General features: G+C 39.6%; 1 protein-coding gene across 5 annotated transcripts in view; it reads right to left on the minus strand.

The window, feature by feature from the left end:
• Positions 1–10,001: 10,001 nt before the first annotated feature.
• The window catches only part of LOC125460805 (A disintegrin and metalloproteinase with thrombospondin motifs 20-like), a 357,534-nt gene continuing 348,610 nt past the window's right edge, over positions 10,002–18,925 (minus strand). For all 5 annotated transcript variants that reach the window (XM_048548796.2, XM_048548795.2, XM_048548794.2 and 2 more), the window contains 2 exons: positions 16,275–16,379; positions 10,002–15,152 (listed from right to left, as the gene is read on the minus strand). In XM_048548796.2, the coding sequence (XP_048404753.1) occupies positions 15,063–15,152; positions 16,275–16,379 (195 nt within the window). In that variant the 3' untranslated portion in view covers positions 10,002–15,062. The remainder of the gene's footprint in view (positions 15,153–16,274; positions 16,380–18,925) is intronic.

Below are 18,925 nucleotides of genomic sequence, written 5' to 3' on the forward strand. Positions count from 1 at the left end.
CCAGACATGCAGGTAGGTTAAGGGTTAATTGTTCATAGTTGTGAGTGAATGTAATTTTGTAATATTGATAGTAGCCGGGGAAAATATGGGAGAGAAAATGGATATCTGGGAATAATTCCAGGGTTCTAATCAAATATCAGATGGCCTAAGAACGGAGTTGAGCCAAGAAAGTAATGACCATCATCTGTTTCTCAAAGTAAGATGACAGCTTTGAAATCATCTGTGCTATTGCACTGTTTGAAGCATGTGTGTGTCTCATCTTAGCTTTTTTCTTTAAATTTATTTTTTGGCAATGTAAGTCTTGTTCTTTTAATGATTGAATTCCATGTGAATTCATCCTAACTATATTATTGCAATCATATCAATCGTTAATTTGTAGTTAATTAAGAAATACTGGGATTTTGAACTCGTTGCCAACGTTCCCTTTAAGTTGCACAAGTGCCTGATCACTAAACAGCCAAATGTATTGTGTAGGAGATAAGTTAGCAGTATATAAGCATTGGTCCCTTGAAGGTGAATCAGCAGCATGAGCACAGTCCCTTTCAAGACTTGTGCAGGTGCAAACACACAGAAATCTTTAAAGAACTACACAGTGCAAAAAAGGCCATATACAGCAAAGAGAAATTTGCTTGTTGATTTGATGCCTTGCTGAAATCGCGGATTGCACATCTGTCATAGAAAGCCCTGAACTTTTGTTTGCATTGGTTTCAAATGATCTGAAAATTGGGCATTTTTCATAGTGGTAGCTGAACCATAATGTTCATTTTGCACTCAGTGGCATGTTGCCAATCTGCCCCATTATTTGTCACCCTTTTCCAGCGTTTTCCACATGGGTGAAGGTTAAAAATATTAGAAGCAGTAAAAGTAGATTTTAGTCTTAAAAATCCTAAATAACTGCAGGCGATAGAACAAGAGAACACAACTTTGAGATTCTGTGGAGGAATGATTTAGAATAGTTAGAGTTACAATAGGAGACACTCTGTGTTAGAATAACGGCAGCACAGTGGCTCAGTGGTTAGCACTGCAGCCTCACAGCACTAGGGACCCAGGTTCGATTCCACCCTCGGGGGACTGTCTGTGTGCTCCGGTTTTCTCCCACAGACCAAAGATGTGCAGGCTGGGTGGATTGGCCATGCTAAATTGCCCGTAGTGTTCAGGGATGTGTGGATTATCGGGGGAATGTGTCTGGGTGGGATGCTCCAAGGGGCCGTGTGGACTTGTTGGCCCGAAGGGCCTGTTTCCACACTGTAGGGAATCTAATCAGGAGGTAGAGCGATGGGTGTTGTGTACAGAATGAAAAGGGTGCATTCAACTATTTCCTCACTCCGTCTGTCTTGCCCAAATAAGGGATTGTTTTTAATGTTATCTTCTGATGTTTCTTTCCCCCTTTAAAGAAAGGCACAAATGTATTTCCCTGAATCCTGCTTGTGAAATCTAATTTAAAATGACCCACAGCAAATCCTTTAAGGGTTTAAACAAGATAGGATTTATTGCTGCATTCAGAAAAACCTGGGGGAATGGTTTCAACATGCATTCTCTCACACAGACACAAGAAAGTAAAGAATTAGAAAGGAAAAGCGAGAAGTTTCAAGTGAAAGAAAATCAAAGATATCAGAAGTAGTCGGATGAATTAGTAAGTGTGGTAAATGAAAGTCCACTGGAAATTCTTACCATTGGCTGTGTACAGAAACTCCTTTCACGGGAGATCTGGTACATTCAATGTGCATATGAAGGTACGGTAGTTGTACACTGGGATGTGATTCACTTTGCAGGTGAAATGCAGGATTTTTTCCAGAAATCTAACTTATGATAAATGTTGAAGTCTGAAGCAAGGACTTGCTAAGCCTAGAGCTGCCTACTCACCTGGTGTTACAAGTACAAAAGAAGCCAAACACAGTCTAACTAAAGGTGATTGCAGCAGTCAACAAATGAGTCATGTGACTGGCTTCCAATTTAACTAACATGGTGGAATTTGATGTTTACACAATGATTAGCACCAAGTCAAGCAATGATGGGTTTTGAAGGTCTCTTCTGCTCTGAGCTGGCTGATGTAGACACCTGCCCACCATCCTATTATGCAGGTTTGGCTGGAATGCCTACCAATGCAAGGACTGTGACATTTCATGGAGATGATTTAAGCCTTTGTCCTCTAAACACTGTTGATCAGAACCCTCCATACATTGTTGCTAACTGACACTGTGTGATCAGTGACAATCAGGTTAAGTCCAGCAGTGTGTTCACTTTAAAGAAAAAAATTATTATCAGACAATGTAGCTTTTAAAAGATAGGATCACTGTCTTTGTGCCCTCTGGGCATTACAAGGGTTAGAATAGGAAGAGTGCAAAGGGTTGGCAAGCACAACAAGAATGCATGAGAACGAAGCCACTTTTTAACACTGACATTTCACCTAAAATTCAATAAAAAAATGTTCAAATAAAGAATACTAACAAGGTGAAGTGAAACAAGGAAGGAAAAAGCATAGGTGTTGAAAGATAAACGTGTTTGAAAAGTCACAAAAATAAAGTAACAGATAGGATAGGACTGTCCTTGCAGTGGCAGGAAACAGAGATCAGGACTGTTTGTGAGCCTCTGCCCCCGGGGACAAGTAGCTACTAATTTGCTAATTGCTGTATGGTGGAGTTTATTTTATGATATTTCTGTAGAAGTAAGTTGTCATGTCATTAAGTGTACCAGTTTAACTCTTAAAATTGTTATATCCACACAAGCATAATCTGCACATGAGGTCTGCACTGTTATGGGCTGGACAAAGCCCCCTCAAAATAAATCAAGGGTCTAGGTAATCTTATTTAAATGCAAGTGTAAGGTGCTGTGTTCCAGCTGTAATTTTAATTGATGAATTGGTGGTGGTGTTAGGTGGTAAAGTAGATGACCTCTGAGTACAACAGAAAATTAATCTGATGTGCTGATGGATCGAGGAGTAGCAGTTGGAGTTTAATTTAGATAAATGCAAGGTGTTGCATTTTGGTAGTGCAAATTAGGACAGGGTTTGTACAGTTCATGGTAGGGTTGCTGGGAGAGAGACCTAAGGGTGCAGGTTGAAAGTGGAGTCACAGGCACACAGGGTAATGAAGACTTGTCTTTATTGGTCAGTGCAGTGAGAATAGGAGTTGGGAGGTCATGTTGCAACTGTATGGGACATTGGTTAGGCCATTTTTGGAATACTGTGTGCAATTCTGGTCTCCATGTGGGAGGAAGGATCTTGTGAAAATTGAAACATTCAGAAAAGATTTACAAGGAGGTTAAAATTGTATCAGAGATAATGGGAACTGCAGATGCTGGAGAATCCAAGATAGTAAAGTGTGAAGCTGGATGAACACAGCAGGCCCAGCAGCATCTCAGGAGCACAAAAGCCGACGTAACTCTCTGATGAAGGGTCTAGGCCCGAAACGTCAGCTTTTGTGCTCCTGAGATGCTGCTGGGCCTGCTGTGTTCATCCAGCTTCACACTTTATTACAAGGAGGTTGCCTGGATTGAAGGATTTGAGTTATGGGAGAAGCTGAGTCGGCTGGAGTTTTTTTCCCTAGAGCATAAGAGGCTGAGATGTGCCCCATCACTAGGTTTACAACATCCCTCTTTAAGCGAAACAGGACAGAACAAATTAAACGCACATCTCATCACAACACCCTCTGTACTTGCAGCGTAAACAATCACAATATTCAGGCATTTCAGCACACTGCTTGTTAGACATGGGCACATCATGTGGAAAGTGCAACAGGATAAATTGTGTTTGCACCATCAATTTTTTTTTACAGTTGTTACTCAGTTTACTTTTGGTCTCCATTGCTTAGAAGTTATCTTCCTTAAACCTTGCCAGTAGCTTTCCATAACATCAATTCCACTGACATCTCCTGGAATATGTCTGGCCAGAGTTGGCCACCTTATTTCATCTTCCACTGTCCTACTCAAAAGCATCTTTTATAGTGGAGTTTCATCGTTGCCAACAAAATTTCATATATAATGCTGTGTAGTGCTGCTGAGATTCTCGTCATTTGAATGGAAAATTGAGTCCCTGTCTGCTCTTGTGGGTGGTCAAAAGGCAAGGGACCCCCCCCCCCCCCAAATATGGAAATGTTTGCAAAGTATTCCAACTGGGATTTTGAATTGAATGAAGTGCATCTTTAGTTACTGAAGTTTGTATTCAGAAATGTAGGGAAATTTGGCACAAAAATAATGTCTGGCTTCAATCACCAAGCTGATGCTTTTTGTTTCCTGAAATCATTTTTAATGTAACTTTTGACCATGGATGAATTATATAATGAATCTATTGCATTGATTTTTCTGACTGTCAGATAATGTTGCATGGTATTCATACCAACCAAGGGTGGTCTTTGCTATTCTTATGTTACTGCTTGTGCATGAACCATTAACCAATTCCAATTGCATCCACATGTGAATTTTGAGGATCATTAGTTTTACGTAATTTCGATTCTGTGGGTTGGCTTGTTCAGAAATATAATCTCATTATGTTTCTTTAAACATACATAACATGGAACAAAATTCATGATTTTTTTCGGAACAGAGGAAATATTTTGCAATTAAAAGCAATGTTCAATAAAATGCTTACCAAATCCTGTACCACAATATAACTTCGTTAGGAACACCTTAGTTACATAAGGGATTTCTGCACACTAAAATGTGGAGACATCATTATAATAAACCAAGAATTTTACACAAAACATTATCTCACTTTAAAATAGAAATAATACACATGGAAAGTAAACGAATCCTAGACACCAATATAAGGTGTGCATTCCCTTTATACGTATAGCTTTTCTTATAATTTCCTCGATTTTTAACTATGTTATTTTAGAAATGCAAAGTAATTGCTTCTGTTTTCTTATTAAATGAGACTATCTTGTAATTATAACACAAACTTTGCCCACTGTAATGTGTTTTCAAATGACTTTCACCTCTCAGACAGAAAACTCAAACACGTTGATTGACTTGCTTCGGGCATGATGCATGTAGCACGCTCCATTTAAAAGGACATTAGCTTGGGTTCAATGTACATAAACTGGAAGGATATAGAGTGGAAGGATCATGACTTCACAAATCACTTAATGTTTATTTGGTTCATGTATTTTCATTTCCAATTTTTTTTTGTCGGTCCTGTTAATTCCTTTTCTTAATGATTCCCAGTTGAGCATGCGATCAGTTGCATGAGGGACCCCTTTAGCAAAAGTTAAACTGATTAACACTGGGATTTCAGGTGAGATGCTTTGACATTCTTTTGCTGTTGTGGCTATCGTGAAAGTACTATATTCAAAACCTTTTTTGTGATATCATGAGATGTAGGAGTGGGAGTAATACATTCAGCTCATTGATGGAACAGATTCAACGTGATCATGGCTGATCTGATAATTCTCAACTCCACTTTCCTCTCCCCCACACCACCTTGCCCCCCCATCCCCCACACAGCCACCATAACCATTGATTCCCTTACTGATTACAAATCAGCCTACCTCAGTCTTCAATATGTTTAATGACCCAACTTCAAAAGCCCACGGTGATAGAAAATTCTGTAAATAAGTATGTAATTAATAGATTAGATTCCCTACAGTGTGGAAACAGGCCCTTTGGCCCAACAAGTCCACACCGCCACTTGAAACATCCCACCCATCCCCCTATAACCCACACACTCCTGAACTCTATGGGCAATTTAACACGACCGATCTACCTAGCCTGCACATCTTTCGACTGTGGAAGGAAACCGGAGCACCTGCAGGAAACCCACACAGATATGGGGAGAACATGTAAACTCCACACAGACAGTCACCCGAGGCTGGAATCGAATCCGGGTCCCTGGCGCTGTGAGGCTGCAGTGCTAACCACTGAGCCACTGTGCTGCCCTTATAGTCCTAATAGTCCTTATATTCCTATAGCCTAATAGTCAAATGATGACTACGAAACCATTGTTGGGGAATTCTTGGGGAAATTCTTGGGGAAAACCCATCTGGTTCACTAATGTCCCCGAGGGAAGGAAACTTCTGCCATAACCTGGTCTGTGACTCTAGACTCTCCGCAGTGTGGTTGACTGTTAACTGCCCTCTGGGGTCTAAATGCGGGCCTAGCCAGTGATAGCCACATCCTAATGGTGATTGTTTTAAAAATCAGACCTGTCTGAGTGAAAATGTTGCTAGGATTAAGGACATCTCTAAATGTTTCAAGCAAATTGTTGAAGGTGAAATTGAGAGGCCAGAAATTATTGTACACATTAATAGGAATGATGTTTGTAGGGAAAAGGTTAAAGCAGTACAGAGTGAATTTAAGAGGTTAGGTAGAAAATTTAAAATAAAAAACCTTAAAAATAGTAATCTTTGGCTTACTCCCAATGCCAAACTCAAATGAGGGAAGGGGCAACAGGTTAAAAGGAGATAAATTAATGGCTGAAGAGCTGTTGTACTGTTCAGAGATTCAGGTTTTTGGGCAATTGGAATGTCTTTTGGGATAGAAACGACCTGTTCGAAATGGATGGGTCTAACCTAAACTGGAAAAGGACCAATATCTTGACAGGGAGATTTGCTTCTTCTATTAAGGGAGGATTTATACTGATAGGGGCAGTGGAGGAATTCTAAACAGCAGGCAAAACAGAAAGATTGATGGGGAAGGCTCTGAATGTGAGTTGAGCACATCAATTAGAGAAGATGAGAGAGTCAGAGTACGTAGTAACTGTGAAGAACGAATTCGCACTTATTTCGCTGCAATGGGCCTTCAGGTAAGGCTGCTGACCTCAGGAGATGTTTAGCAACACGGGAATGGGACGTCACAGCTATTACAGAAATGTGGCTGAGAGATAGACAAGACTGGCAGCTCAATGTTCCAGGTTTTAAATGTGAAAAGAAGGATAGGAAAGGAGGGGTTAATTTTGATTAACGTATCCATTACTGCTGTAACTAGAGAGGATATTTCTGAAAAATTGTTCAGTGAAAATACGCAGGTAGAAATTAGAAATAAGGAAGGAAAGATTACCGTGATGGGATTGTACTATAGACAACCCCTGCAATAGTCAGGCGGAAATTGAGAAACAAATCTGTAGGGAGATCTCGGATATATGGAAGCATAATAAGGTTGTAATAATGGGGGATTTTAATTTTCCAAACATTAATGCTATGGTAGCCCCAGTCAAATGTTTGGATGGTGAGGAATTTGTCAAATGTATTTGAGAAAATTTTCTTAGCCAATATATGGATGCTCCTACTAGAGAGAGAGCAAAACTGCACCTCTTCTTTGGCAATAAGGCAGGGCAGGTGACTGAAGTAAAAGTGAGGGAACAGCTTGGACCCAGCGATTATCATAATTCTATTAGTTTTAAAATAGATTATGGTAAAGGATAAGCCGACCAATTAATTAGTTTTTAATTGAAGTATGGCAAATTCTCTTGCTTCTCTTTTTAAGCATTTAAAGAAGTTTTGCTATCCTTTGTTGGTTTCTCAAGTTTTCCCAACCTTTGGCTTATCACTTTACCACCACATATCATTGTTTTTCTTTTAATTTCAAACAATTGTTAACTTCCTGGGTTAACTATGATTGAAATCCTGCCTAGAATCTATCTTTCTCAGTGGAATATACCTTTATTTTGAGTCATTAACTATTTTCGTAAATGTCTGCCATTGTTTGTCAACCCAATTCATTTCCACCAACTCTGGCCCCATTCCTTTGTAATTAGCATTTTCTTTAAGTTCAGCACTTGTTTCTGACCCATGTTTCTCACTCTTGAACTGAATGCTAATTTCCACTCTTATGGTCACTTTTGTAGGGATTTTTAAAAAAAATTGAGATCATTTGTTAAACCTGCCTTGTTACACATTAATATATCAAAAATGGCCTGATTCCTGGTCGGACTCATGGCATACTGTTCGAGAATACTGTTTCAAATACACTGATTTTTTTCCCCCGGCTACTTCTGACAATTTGACTTTTCTAGTAAACATGGAAATTAAAACCACCCATGATTTAATGCCCTGCCCTTTTATATGTTGTTTCCTAACTCATTCTACTCCCACTAATGTCCTTTCTCTGGTCATTTGTTACCTCCTTCCATATAGATTTCACATTTTCCAATCCAGTCATTTCTTGATATTATAATTATCCCATATTTTACAAACAAAGCCACCTCATCAACCTTCCTTCCTGTTGGTCCTTTTTTTGAACAATCCCACGCCCTTGAATATTTAGTTATCAGCTTTGATCTTTCTTTAAACATCTTCAGTTGTTTCACCAGCTTAACTTGAATGGACCACCTCCTTGAAGAGAAACAGGCTGCTTTTAAGAAATGTAGGCTAACATACTAGCCTCATAGGCTTTGTGTGTACACCCATTCAGCACATTTTTGAAGTAGGATGAGTGCTGGAATGACGTTGATGATCAGGTAGCACAACTTGTGCCTCAACTGGATGGAGATTGATTCATAAATCTCCTTAGCCAGAAGCAGGCCCTGTTGAATTTCTTCTGTTATTGGTTTTTGTGCAATATAAAAAGAATCCAAATGTTCTCGATTCAAAAGTGGTTCTAGATTTTAAGTTCAAATCCATCTTGGGGGGACAAGTCTTTCCCCACTCTTGCAAGTTGTTTGACAGCCCAGCTTATGCTGGATACATGAAATTATCCAAAATTTGGTATTATTTTGGAAAGTTTAATTTGAATCACCAAAGGAAAAGAATGCCATATTGCAAATGACAAGTTTAGTTTGAGATTATCCCTGATGAAGCAGCAGTAATGCACTGTTTGGGGCTGACTCAAGATGGGTTTGTCATTGTCCTGGCTATGTCTGAACTGGAGAGATTTGATTTAATGGTAGTGTTTATCCAAAGTGGAACTGTTCCCTTTTGTATTTCTTTTTCTTAGTTAAATGAAGAAATGACAACGACGTTTTGCTCTTAAAACTGATACAATTCCCTGCCTATTTTTGTCAACATATCTGAATGGAAAAACAGTTTTATATGTATACATTTTATACACCACCCCAGTTATTTAAGAACATCAAAACATAATAATCAAAGTTCTCATGATTGTGATATAGTCTTCCTGTGCTCACCCTCAGTTCAAATCCCACTTGTTCCCAGAAGTGAGTTAGCACACTTAGGGATTGGTGACATTCTGGCAATGTCACTGGGTTGGTAATTCAGTCTATCCAAGCTAATATTCTGGCTACATGAGTTCAAATCCTATTTTGAAGATGGAGGAACTTGAATTCAATAAAAATCTGGAATTAAAAGCTAGTCGAGCGATAGCCATTGCTGATTTAATTTCTTAACAAACATTTTTAGGGTGGGAACTCTGTCTTCCTTACCTGGTCTGACCTCCATGTGACACCAGAGCAATGGCAATGTCATTGGCTCTGAAATTGCTTAGCAAGCTACTCAGTTGATAGAAAGATGCTGGCCTAGCTGGTGAAGACCCCATCCCATGAGGTATCCAAACAGAGCTGATTACCATGCGTTTGTTGCACCATGTACTGTGAAGGAATGCATGGAATTAATTCTTGGCTCTTTATGATATCTTGGTTCATGTTCTTGTAGCTTCAGAATTTTCTGGATTGCATAATTAAATTACAATTTTATAATTCATTTTGTGATTTGATTGTTTGTATTGCATTTGTATCGAACTGAAAGTGATAAAACACTGCCAACGTGATTTTTTTAAAAGCTTCACTACTCTTTCTCTGGAATAATTGATTATTAGATTATAGAACAGTACAGCACAGGAATGGGCCCTTCAGCCCATCATGTTGCGCCAAACATGACACCAAATGAAACTAATCCTTTCTGCCTGCCTTTGATCCAAATCCCTCCAATTCTTGCATATTCATATGCTTACCCAGAAGTCCCTTAAATACCCTTCATTGTTGAATGATATCCCATTCAAAATGCACTGTATTTGCTCAGAGACAAATTAAAATGAAATGTCACTCCAAAGTAGTGAGCGATTATGGAGAGCCTTTTTAATGGGCGGGCGGCGGAGAAATGAGAGAAAGATAGATATATGAAATAACAATAAATTTATTTGGGAATATTATGGTTTTAAAGTCAACTGTGACTTAAATCAATACATTATAAGAGACAAATGAAGCATTACAGTAGACATGCAGTCATAGCACCACGCCAATTTAATAGCTGTCCTTTTATACCAAATTTATTTTTGCAAATACACTCCTTGGACCTCTTCAGAGACTGCAGTAACGCAAGCTCAAAGCCTTGCAATTCCTCTCTTAGTCTGCTCTGTTGTATGAATTATTGAAATCAAATATTATAGCCAATAGTCATGTTACAAAGTTTCAAGTAGCATTTCATGGAACACACATTGACAATTATCAATACGCTGTTTATTTATGTAGAAAATATTAAACAACAAGAGTAGTACACAGCATAGTTTCACAACTATTTTTGTGGCACTTTAGTGCAAATTGTACTTCCTTTGTTTCCCCTGATTAAATTTTTTTATTGTTAGGGACTTGTATCAAGCATGCATGCTAAGTTTGATTAGTAACTCGCATTATTATGATTCCAAACATGTATCTTAAAAAGACGTTTTTGATATTTACTAAAACCTGCATCTATGTTTAATTTGGTTAGCCTTCAGCTTTGGTTTACATGTGATTTTAAACAAAAGAACAGCATGGATGTAAGAAAGCTATCATATAATTAGCAAGAAAATTCTGAAGAATTATTCTAAAATACAATGAAATATGTTCAAAAGCTCTTTCAGATCAAATGCTTGAATTCATGATCACCTATTCCTCCAATAGTGATTGTAATAAAATATAATTTTAACGTACTGAAAACATGACTAAAATAAATTAGCGGGGAGGAATTCAAGCAGACACAGAACTTAATTTTTCTTCCACATCTACCAGTATGGTTAACAGAAAGTAAATAGTATTCAGCATCTACTTTTTATAAATAGCTTATCAAAGCTATTTACTTAAAATATCTTTACCATTGATAATCCTGTTTGAGTTAAATCTTGAGCTCCCTTGATAATGATGGAGGAATGAAAATAAGAACCCTTGTATAAGTTTCAGTGTAAAGATACAGTTACAACTATATTCCAAAAGGTAAGGTCACTTCTTTAAATTAAATTTTAATACAGTATCTGAGGCAATTCTGCTTCCTGCAGTTTTCAGTTTTTAATACACACGTCCTATTAAAAGTACTTTTTTGAAATCTACTAGTCTAAAACATACTGTTGGTGTAATATTGGCCAAGTACTGAGAAGCAACGCCAAAAGAAATATAGTAACAGCATTCCTCCATCTGCTATTTTAGTGGTGAGTCTTAACCTAAGTAAAATAAGTAGAATTTCAGCTCCATTAAAATAACTGAGAACTGCCGTGCAAAATTTGTATACTCTTTATCTACCTGCTGAGCTCAGAGTTGTACAGACGCTGAGTATGTTTTACACTTGAGCACCGTAATAAAAGACATTTACAGATCAAACCTGAATTTATTTTACTGATTTGACAGGATGACAGTAGCCTGCAATCCTGGTAAGAGCACCTAATAAGAGATGATCATTATAATAAAGGCACCTTTTTGTTTTTCATAAATGATGACTGTGAACAATTGGCTGCTATCATGCTGAATCTGTTTTAGTGTAGATTTTTTCACAAGTTAAATCAGTATACATAAAAGTTTGTAGTTAAATAATAATGTCATCAGTTTGTCTTAACATACTGTAAAATAAGGTCAGAACAAGAAAACCATTCCTTAAAGACAGAGTGCCTTGTTTTTCTTCAAAAAGAGAGAAATTTCTGTTGATCAGACTTCAGGTGCAGTCTACAATTTTTGATGTATTTCTCTATTAACTCAGTCCTACATGTTTTTCTAAACAATCTGTTCAGAGTTGCTATTACAAACCTTTGGGGCAGATAGGGACACTTCCATTTCACCAAAAGCGCTCCATTTAGTTCAGTGCTAACAAGCTCCACATAGTTGGGGCTGGGACAGTTACATAGAATCCCGACAGCATGGAAGCAGGCCATTCGATCCATTGCATCTCTTGGAAGAGTATCCCACCCCTCCACCCTAAGTTATAGGGGTGTTACAACTGCATTGGTTCCTGCTCCCAACAGCTACACCTTGCGATCTGCATTGGCTGTTTGAGATGAGAACAGATTAAGATTTCGCTTTCATACTTTGTAGTTCTAACCTGTTTACATTTGCTCATTTGGTGGCAAGTAAAGCGTTCCCTAGCAAGGGAGATGAACTGCCTTTAAAAATTTATTTGGGCATTTGTATTCTTAGAAAAATAATTGTTGTTCCAGAATGGGATTAACGGTTAAATCTGAAAACCGGAAAATTCTGAATTCGAAAACTTCAGAAATTGCTGTGCACGTCTCATCTCACAAAGAAGTATATTGGTATATATTGTAAATACCTTTCATATTACAGTTCAGGGTTTACTGAATCAATACCTACATTATACTGGTATAAAGGAATGAGGTCAGAATGATGAGATGTCTTGCACAATGCGTGTTTTGTGCCAAACTTCATTTGCAAACGGAATATTAAGTTATCTCCATTGCAAAGCCTTGATACAATCTCTTGTTGCAAACGATGAAGACTTTGGTTTATTGTTGTTTGATTATTTCTTGCAGTCTTGCCTGCAATAGGCCATATCAGAAGGACAATGGCCTTTTTAAGCATTTTACAGTAGAGTAATACAGTTGGTAGAGCTTACAAGTTTTATGCTAGTGTCAATACAACCATGGTTATCAGTAGTAGGCAGCAACAATAGCACCTTTATTATTCACAGCAGTTCAGTTTGTTCCAGAGATAGTAGGAACTGCAAGATGCTGGACAATCTGAGATAACAAGGTGTGGAACTGGATGAACACAGCAGGCCAAGCAGCATCAGAGGAGCAGGAAAGCTGACGTTTTGGGCCTAGACCCTTCTTCAGAAAAATGAAGCTTTTCTGATGCTGCTTGACCTGCTGTGTAGAGTCATCCAGTTCTACACCTTGTTATCTCAGTTCAGTTTGTGTTTGTTTTTAAACTTTGTAAGTTAATTTATGTAAACAGGCAGCTCTGTTATTTATATTGAGAAATGTCAGTGCACTGCTATGCTGGCGGCTCAGCTTGCTCATCATAACTGTTCAATTTAACGGTAATCCACAAAATGGTGACTATGTCATGTCCCCCCTCTCTAAACCTTGCACGCAAATGTCCGATCACTTTTATAGAAGAATTAATGGTGGCTGACGGGGTAATAATTGATAACTAACACAATTTTAGTAGTTAAATGCATACGTACAAAAAATATCAAAATAAATAGGACAGTGCATAAATATTTTACAACAAAATAAAATATATCTTTTTTTTATATACATCTTTTTGCTAAGAGAGGTAGCTTTCCCACTCAGGCCAGTGTTCACTACAGACTCTGATTGCTTTGGTGTTCTCCCTACAACTATTTTTTTAACTGGAGGAATTAAGTACGTTTGGGAATAAGAGCTCCTAAATGCTTTGGTGCCAGGCCCAGGGCAGCATCAGGGTTAACGTTAGTCCCTAGTTTCTGACACCAGAGTTGAGAGGACATAGCAAGAAAGGGAGGTAATAACCAGAAGCAAAATATATTCTGACAACCACTCTTGGTGCCCAAAGTCAAAACAAAATCACGTGGCATTTGCCAATCTGAGAGGGCTGTAGTTCGCATAGCAGAAGTGTCAATCCAGTTCCGTCACCATTTTTTTTGATCCCTCACTCCTGTCACTTGGTAAGGAGACAAGTATGAATCTGATTTTGCCCACAAAATGAGCAAAAGAAAGTTGGTAGGATTAGAAGGACGGAGTTAGAATGCTCACAAAACCAGCATGATTGGATTTTATAGAGTGGAGTGATGTTTCTACGGTTTGCAATAATGTCCTCCATCTTTCTCCCCCTATCGACAGTGGACTAATTTCCCCCCTTGGGGTTGATAGTTTTGACAAAAGTCAGAACTGTTTTGAACATGGCTGGCAAAATAAAATAAACTTTGCTTCCTTAAGTAACGTACTTACTGCAACAAGAACCAGTGATTGATAGAGCACGGTGTACTGTGCTCCAACACACTTTCTCCCTTTCGAACTGCTAACTGCTGGAGCAGTAAGACCATAACTTCCTACAGAGCCAATTTCTTTGCAATTAGCAAATGTTCAAGTGATCTGTGTCATCACCTGTTTCAGTTACACTACCTATTTCTGTGATTTGAAGCGGCACTCGGACCAGCAAACTGAAAATGCTTACACAAGTAGCAATATCACTGGGACATCATCATACGTTGTAGCTGCCCTGTGCTAAGCAGAGACACAGATAACATATCTCATCATTTAAGACAGAAATGACAGTGACTGAATTGATACTTTAAGATCAGCACCAGTAACATACCCTTGTCATGCAGCATGTTACCATCGTCAAACCATAGTTTATTTTCCTTACTTTCAGTATTTTTACCTGTTTGAACATTATAATAATTAACAAACTCTGGAAATTCAAACTCAAAAAACTCTTTAAACACCATTATTGCCTTAAGGTCACTCCTTCAAAAAGACAACTTCCAGTTGGTGATATGACATTGTCACTGATGCGGTATGTCCTATCAAACCAACAGTTCCCAGAATTAACAGGGAGAGGGACTGATGTTTAGGAATGGGTGGCTGGCATTGGAAAAATGAATGTGTCCAGACAGCCATTGCAAAACATTAAACATGAACTTTGGTTTTTAATTTCCAATGCTTCAGCACTCTTCCTGTCCTATCCTACACTGGGGGTCACATAAGCAATTTAGGCCGTTCATTTGATGTCAAAACTGTCTGACCTGGGCTTGAACATTAAATTTAAACCAGCAAGCTAATAATGTGTGTTCCAAATAATTAAGTGATAAAATAATCATTGCACTCTAACAGCTGCCATTGATAAGACAATGAACATTAATTCCGAAAGATTGCTGGCATCTGGACTGGTTCATTATCTCCATAGTGATAAATTGCCTCCAGTCAGGTCCCAATCTCCATGGTGGTTTAATTTTTCCTTGAACTTCTGCAAATGTCGTGTCACTCCTGCATCTTTACTGTACTTGCATCAGAAGACCAGTACTTGTTTGCGGAACACATTTTCCACAGTAGCCACCGCATCTTCCATAAACCTTTGTGCCATCCTTTAAAGAGGAAAAAAGAATTGCATTTGTATTGTACCTTTCACAGAAGTATAGAAACGAGGAGCAGAAATAGGCCATTCTGCCCCTCAAGCCTGCTTTTCAATTCAATAGAATCATGCCTGATCCTAAATCACCAAGCCATTGTCTTACATCCCTCCCCTCAACATATTCAGGGACTCCCATGTTACAGAACTCTAACGGATTTACTACATTTTGTTTGAAGAACTTTTTTTCCTCATCTCAGTCCTAAATGATCTTCCCATATCCTGAGGCTGTGAAGCCTGGTTCTCGACTCCCCAACCAGGGGAATCATCCAGCTTGTCCAGCCCCTGTTGCACGTTATCAACCATTTCAATCAGATGTGCACTCTCTTCCCCCATGCTTTGAAATTCTGCTTCAACTTGGCCCGTATTCACTAATAGGACAATCCTGCCATCCCTGGTATTAGCCAAGTGTAACATATTTATACTCTGGCTAATGCAAGTATATCCTTTCTCTTAACTGCACAAAATACTTCCAGGTGTGGTCTTGCCCAAGGTGCTGTATAACTGCAGTCACATTTCTGTGAATTCAGACATTAAAAATGTTAGGCAGATTGGCCATGTGAAATTGCCCTGGAGTGTCCAGGGGTGTGTAGACTAGGTGGGTTAGCCATGGTAATACAGGGCTATAGGGTGAGGATTTAGGGCAAAATCTGGGTGGGATGCTGTTCAGAAGGTTGGCGAAGACTCTTATTGGCTCAATAGCCTCTTTCCACGCTGTAGGGATTCTATGATTTAAAGGACTGAACACATTGAACTGAGTCTTTCATGACCAGTTCCTGTGGATGAATTGCAGCCAGAGTCTTATGGCCAATATAGACAACAGACAATAGACAATAGGTGCTGGAGTAGGCTATTCGGCCCTTCGAGCCAGCACTACCATTCATTATGATCATACACAATCAGTATCCTTCATTCAGTACTCTAAATCAGCTGGTATAAAATAAGCAGGATTTAATCATTTCATTATTATTGGACTCCTTTGAAAACACCACAGAATAAAAAATAACAACTTTAACATGTAGTGAATGCTTTGACTGTAGCTGAACAAAATGCAGCAATTTCTGGCCTCGACCCTTACCTGTGATCTGTGTACATTGACTGTAGCGTAATTTCCCTGTGCAATCCATTTTGACGCTTCGGATATTTTCAGACCAGTACCACTTAGGTTAATACTAAATTGTCCCTGAAAAGCAATTTGTCAAATGTCAATAACATAAAAGTATTTAAGTTCAATTACACTTTAAGTAATCAGCTGCTAAATGAATGCAATAATAAAGCTCTTGTTTAAAAGTCACCCAACAATTTTAGCATTCCTCAAAGACATGTTAGTCAGAATATAAGGTAAAGTCATCATTGACCACAGACCATGGTCCCTACCGGACCACAGGGCTGCGCTGTCATTCAGGGAAAGAGCTAATCTTGTGGTTGTTTAATGTAAGGGTCACCTTGTCTCAGGAGAGGGTACAGGTTGAGGAGGAGACTCCTGCACAGTAACTTCAGCCAGTGCCAGAATTTTTGGCAGCATTCTGCCTTATAAACCAGCCGTCTCGCCAACTGAGCTAAACAACGCCACCACCCACTACCACACCGCTACCCAATCACAGGTGTTAAGAATAATGCTAACTGAGGTTGGTTGGCTCGCTGAGCTGATTTGTTGTTGCACAGACATTTCGTTACCCTACTGGGTAACATGCTCAGTGCAGCCTCCGATGAAGTGTCGAGGTGTTTTCCGCCTGGTTTTTAAACTCTGGGGTCCGTTGAGATGGATTGCCTCACTTCCGGTTTTCCTTCATAGCGGTATGTATATGGGGTCTTGTTCAATGTGTTTATTAATAGCCTGCTTCGTGGAGTGCCATACTTCCAGGAATTCCTGTGCCTGTGTCTCGGCCTAGCCTGTTCCAGGATCTTGGTGTTGTCCCAGTCAAAATGGTGGTTCTCCTTGTCCATGTGGATTGAGATGAGCGAGTATTGGTCATGTCTTTTTGTAGCCAGTTGGTGTTCATGTTGTTGCAGTGTGTTGTTCCCCTTTTAAATAGTGTTTGCACGCACTTCATTTGTGTGTGCTGGGATGGTTCCTATTGAAGTTCAGTACCTGGTCTGTGTGTGTGGCTTTTCGGAGTACTTTCATTTGTAGTTCCCCATTTGTCTTGTGCTCTACCATGACGCCGAGGAATGGGAGCTGTTTGTTCCTCTCCTCCTCTCTGGTGAATTTTATTCTGGTGAGGGTGTTGTTTATGAGTTTGTGCATCTCTTCTAATTTGGTCCATTTAATGATGACAAAGGTGTCATCCACGTAGCATATCCATAGTTTTGGTTGGATTTGTGGAATGGCCGTCCTTTCTAGTCTTTGCATCACTGCTTCTGCTACAAGTCTGGAGATAGGTGATCCCATGGGAGTCCCGTTGATTTGCTCGTGTGTTTGGCCATTGAAAGTAAAGTGGGTGGTGCGGCATAGGTCCAACAGATTGAGCATGTTGTCCTTGGAGATGGTTTCACTGGGATCTTGCTCTTGTTCTGGAAGTGTTGTCATCGTTTCCCTTGCTAGTGGTATGTCTATTGATGGTCTCTTCATCGTCTATCCTTATGGCTTTGATGAAGTTGAGGAATTCTTGGGCTGAGTGGCTGAATGACAACACTACTGGAACAAGAGCAATCTGAAGAAAGGTCCTGACCCAAACGTCAACTTTCCTGCTCCTCTGATGCTGCTTGGCCTGCTATGTTCCTGCAGCTCCACACTGTGTTATCATATTGTGCAAGATATTCAAAAGGATCGTCTAAAATGGCCCATTTACCCCTTTCAATGTCTTGTAAATGTCTAATAATTCCCTTTTTGAACCCAGGTTCGAATCCCAACACGGCAGATGGTGGAATTTGAATTCATTTCTTTAAAAAAAGTCTAGAATTAGGAATCTATTGATAACCAGAAAATCATTTGCAGTTGTTGGAAAAACCCATCTGGTTCACGATGTCCTTCAGGGAAGGGAATCTGCCGCCCTCATTTGGTCTGACCTATATGTGATTCCAGACTCTCAGCAATGTGGTTGACTGTCGATTTCTCTCTGAAATGGCCTAACAAGCTGTTCAGTTGTACCAACTGCTACAAAGTCCCAGTTCACCTGGCATCGAGCATGGAGTCAGCTCTCCCAATTTTGGCACTGTCTCGCAGGCTAGTTAAGCAACAGTCGGAAAGAGCCATACTTACGGAATCATACCTTGCAGACAATGTCCCAGACTCCACTATCCCCATCCCCATCCCCATCCCTGGATTTGTCCTGTTGCATGAGCAAGGCAGACCCAGCAGAAATGGTGACATAGTAATATACAGTCGGGAGGGAGTTGCTCCGGGAGTCCTCAACATTGACTCCTTCCCCCATGAAGTCGCGTGGCTTCAGGTTAAACATGGGCAAGGAAACCTTGTGCTGGTTACCATATTACCATGGGTGGTGCTCCATGTTGAACAACATTTGGAGGAATGGCAAGGGCACAAAATGTACACTGGGTGGGGGATTTCTATGTCCACCACCAAGAGTGGCTCGGCAGCAGTACGACAGATCGTGCTGGTCAGTTCCTAAAGGACATCGCTGCTAGACTGGGTCTGCAGCAGGTGGTGAGGAAACCAACAAGAGGGAAAAGCATACCTGACTTCATCCTTACTAAGCTGCTAGCTACAGCTGCATCTGTCCGTACAGTATCACTAAGAATGACCATCGCACAGTCCTTATGGAGACA

The sequence above is a fragment of the Stegostoma tigrinum genome, chromosome 18 (assembly GCF_030684315.1).
Source record: "Stegostoma tigrinum isolate sSteTig4 chromosome 18, sSteTig4.hap1, whole genome shotgun sequence".
Lineage (NCBI taxonomy): Eukaryota > Metazoa > Chordata > Chondrichthyes > Orectolobiformes > Stegostomatidae > Stegostoma > Stegostoma tigrinum.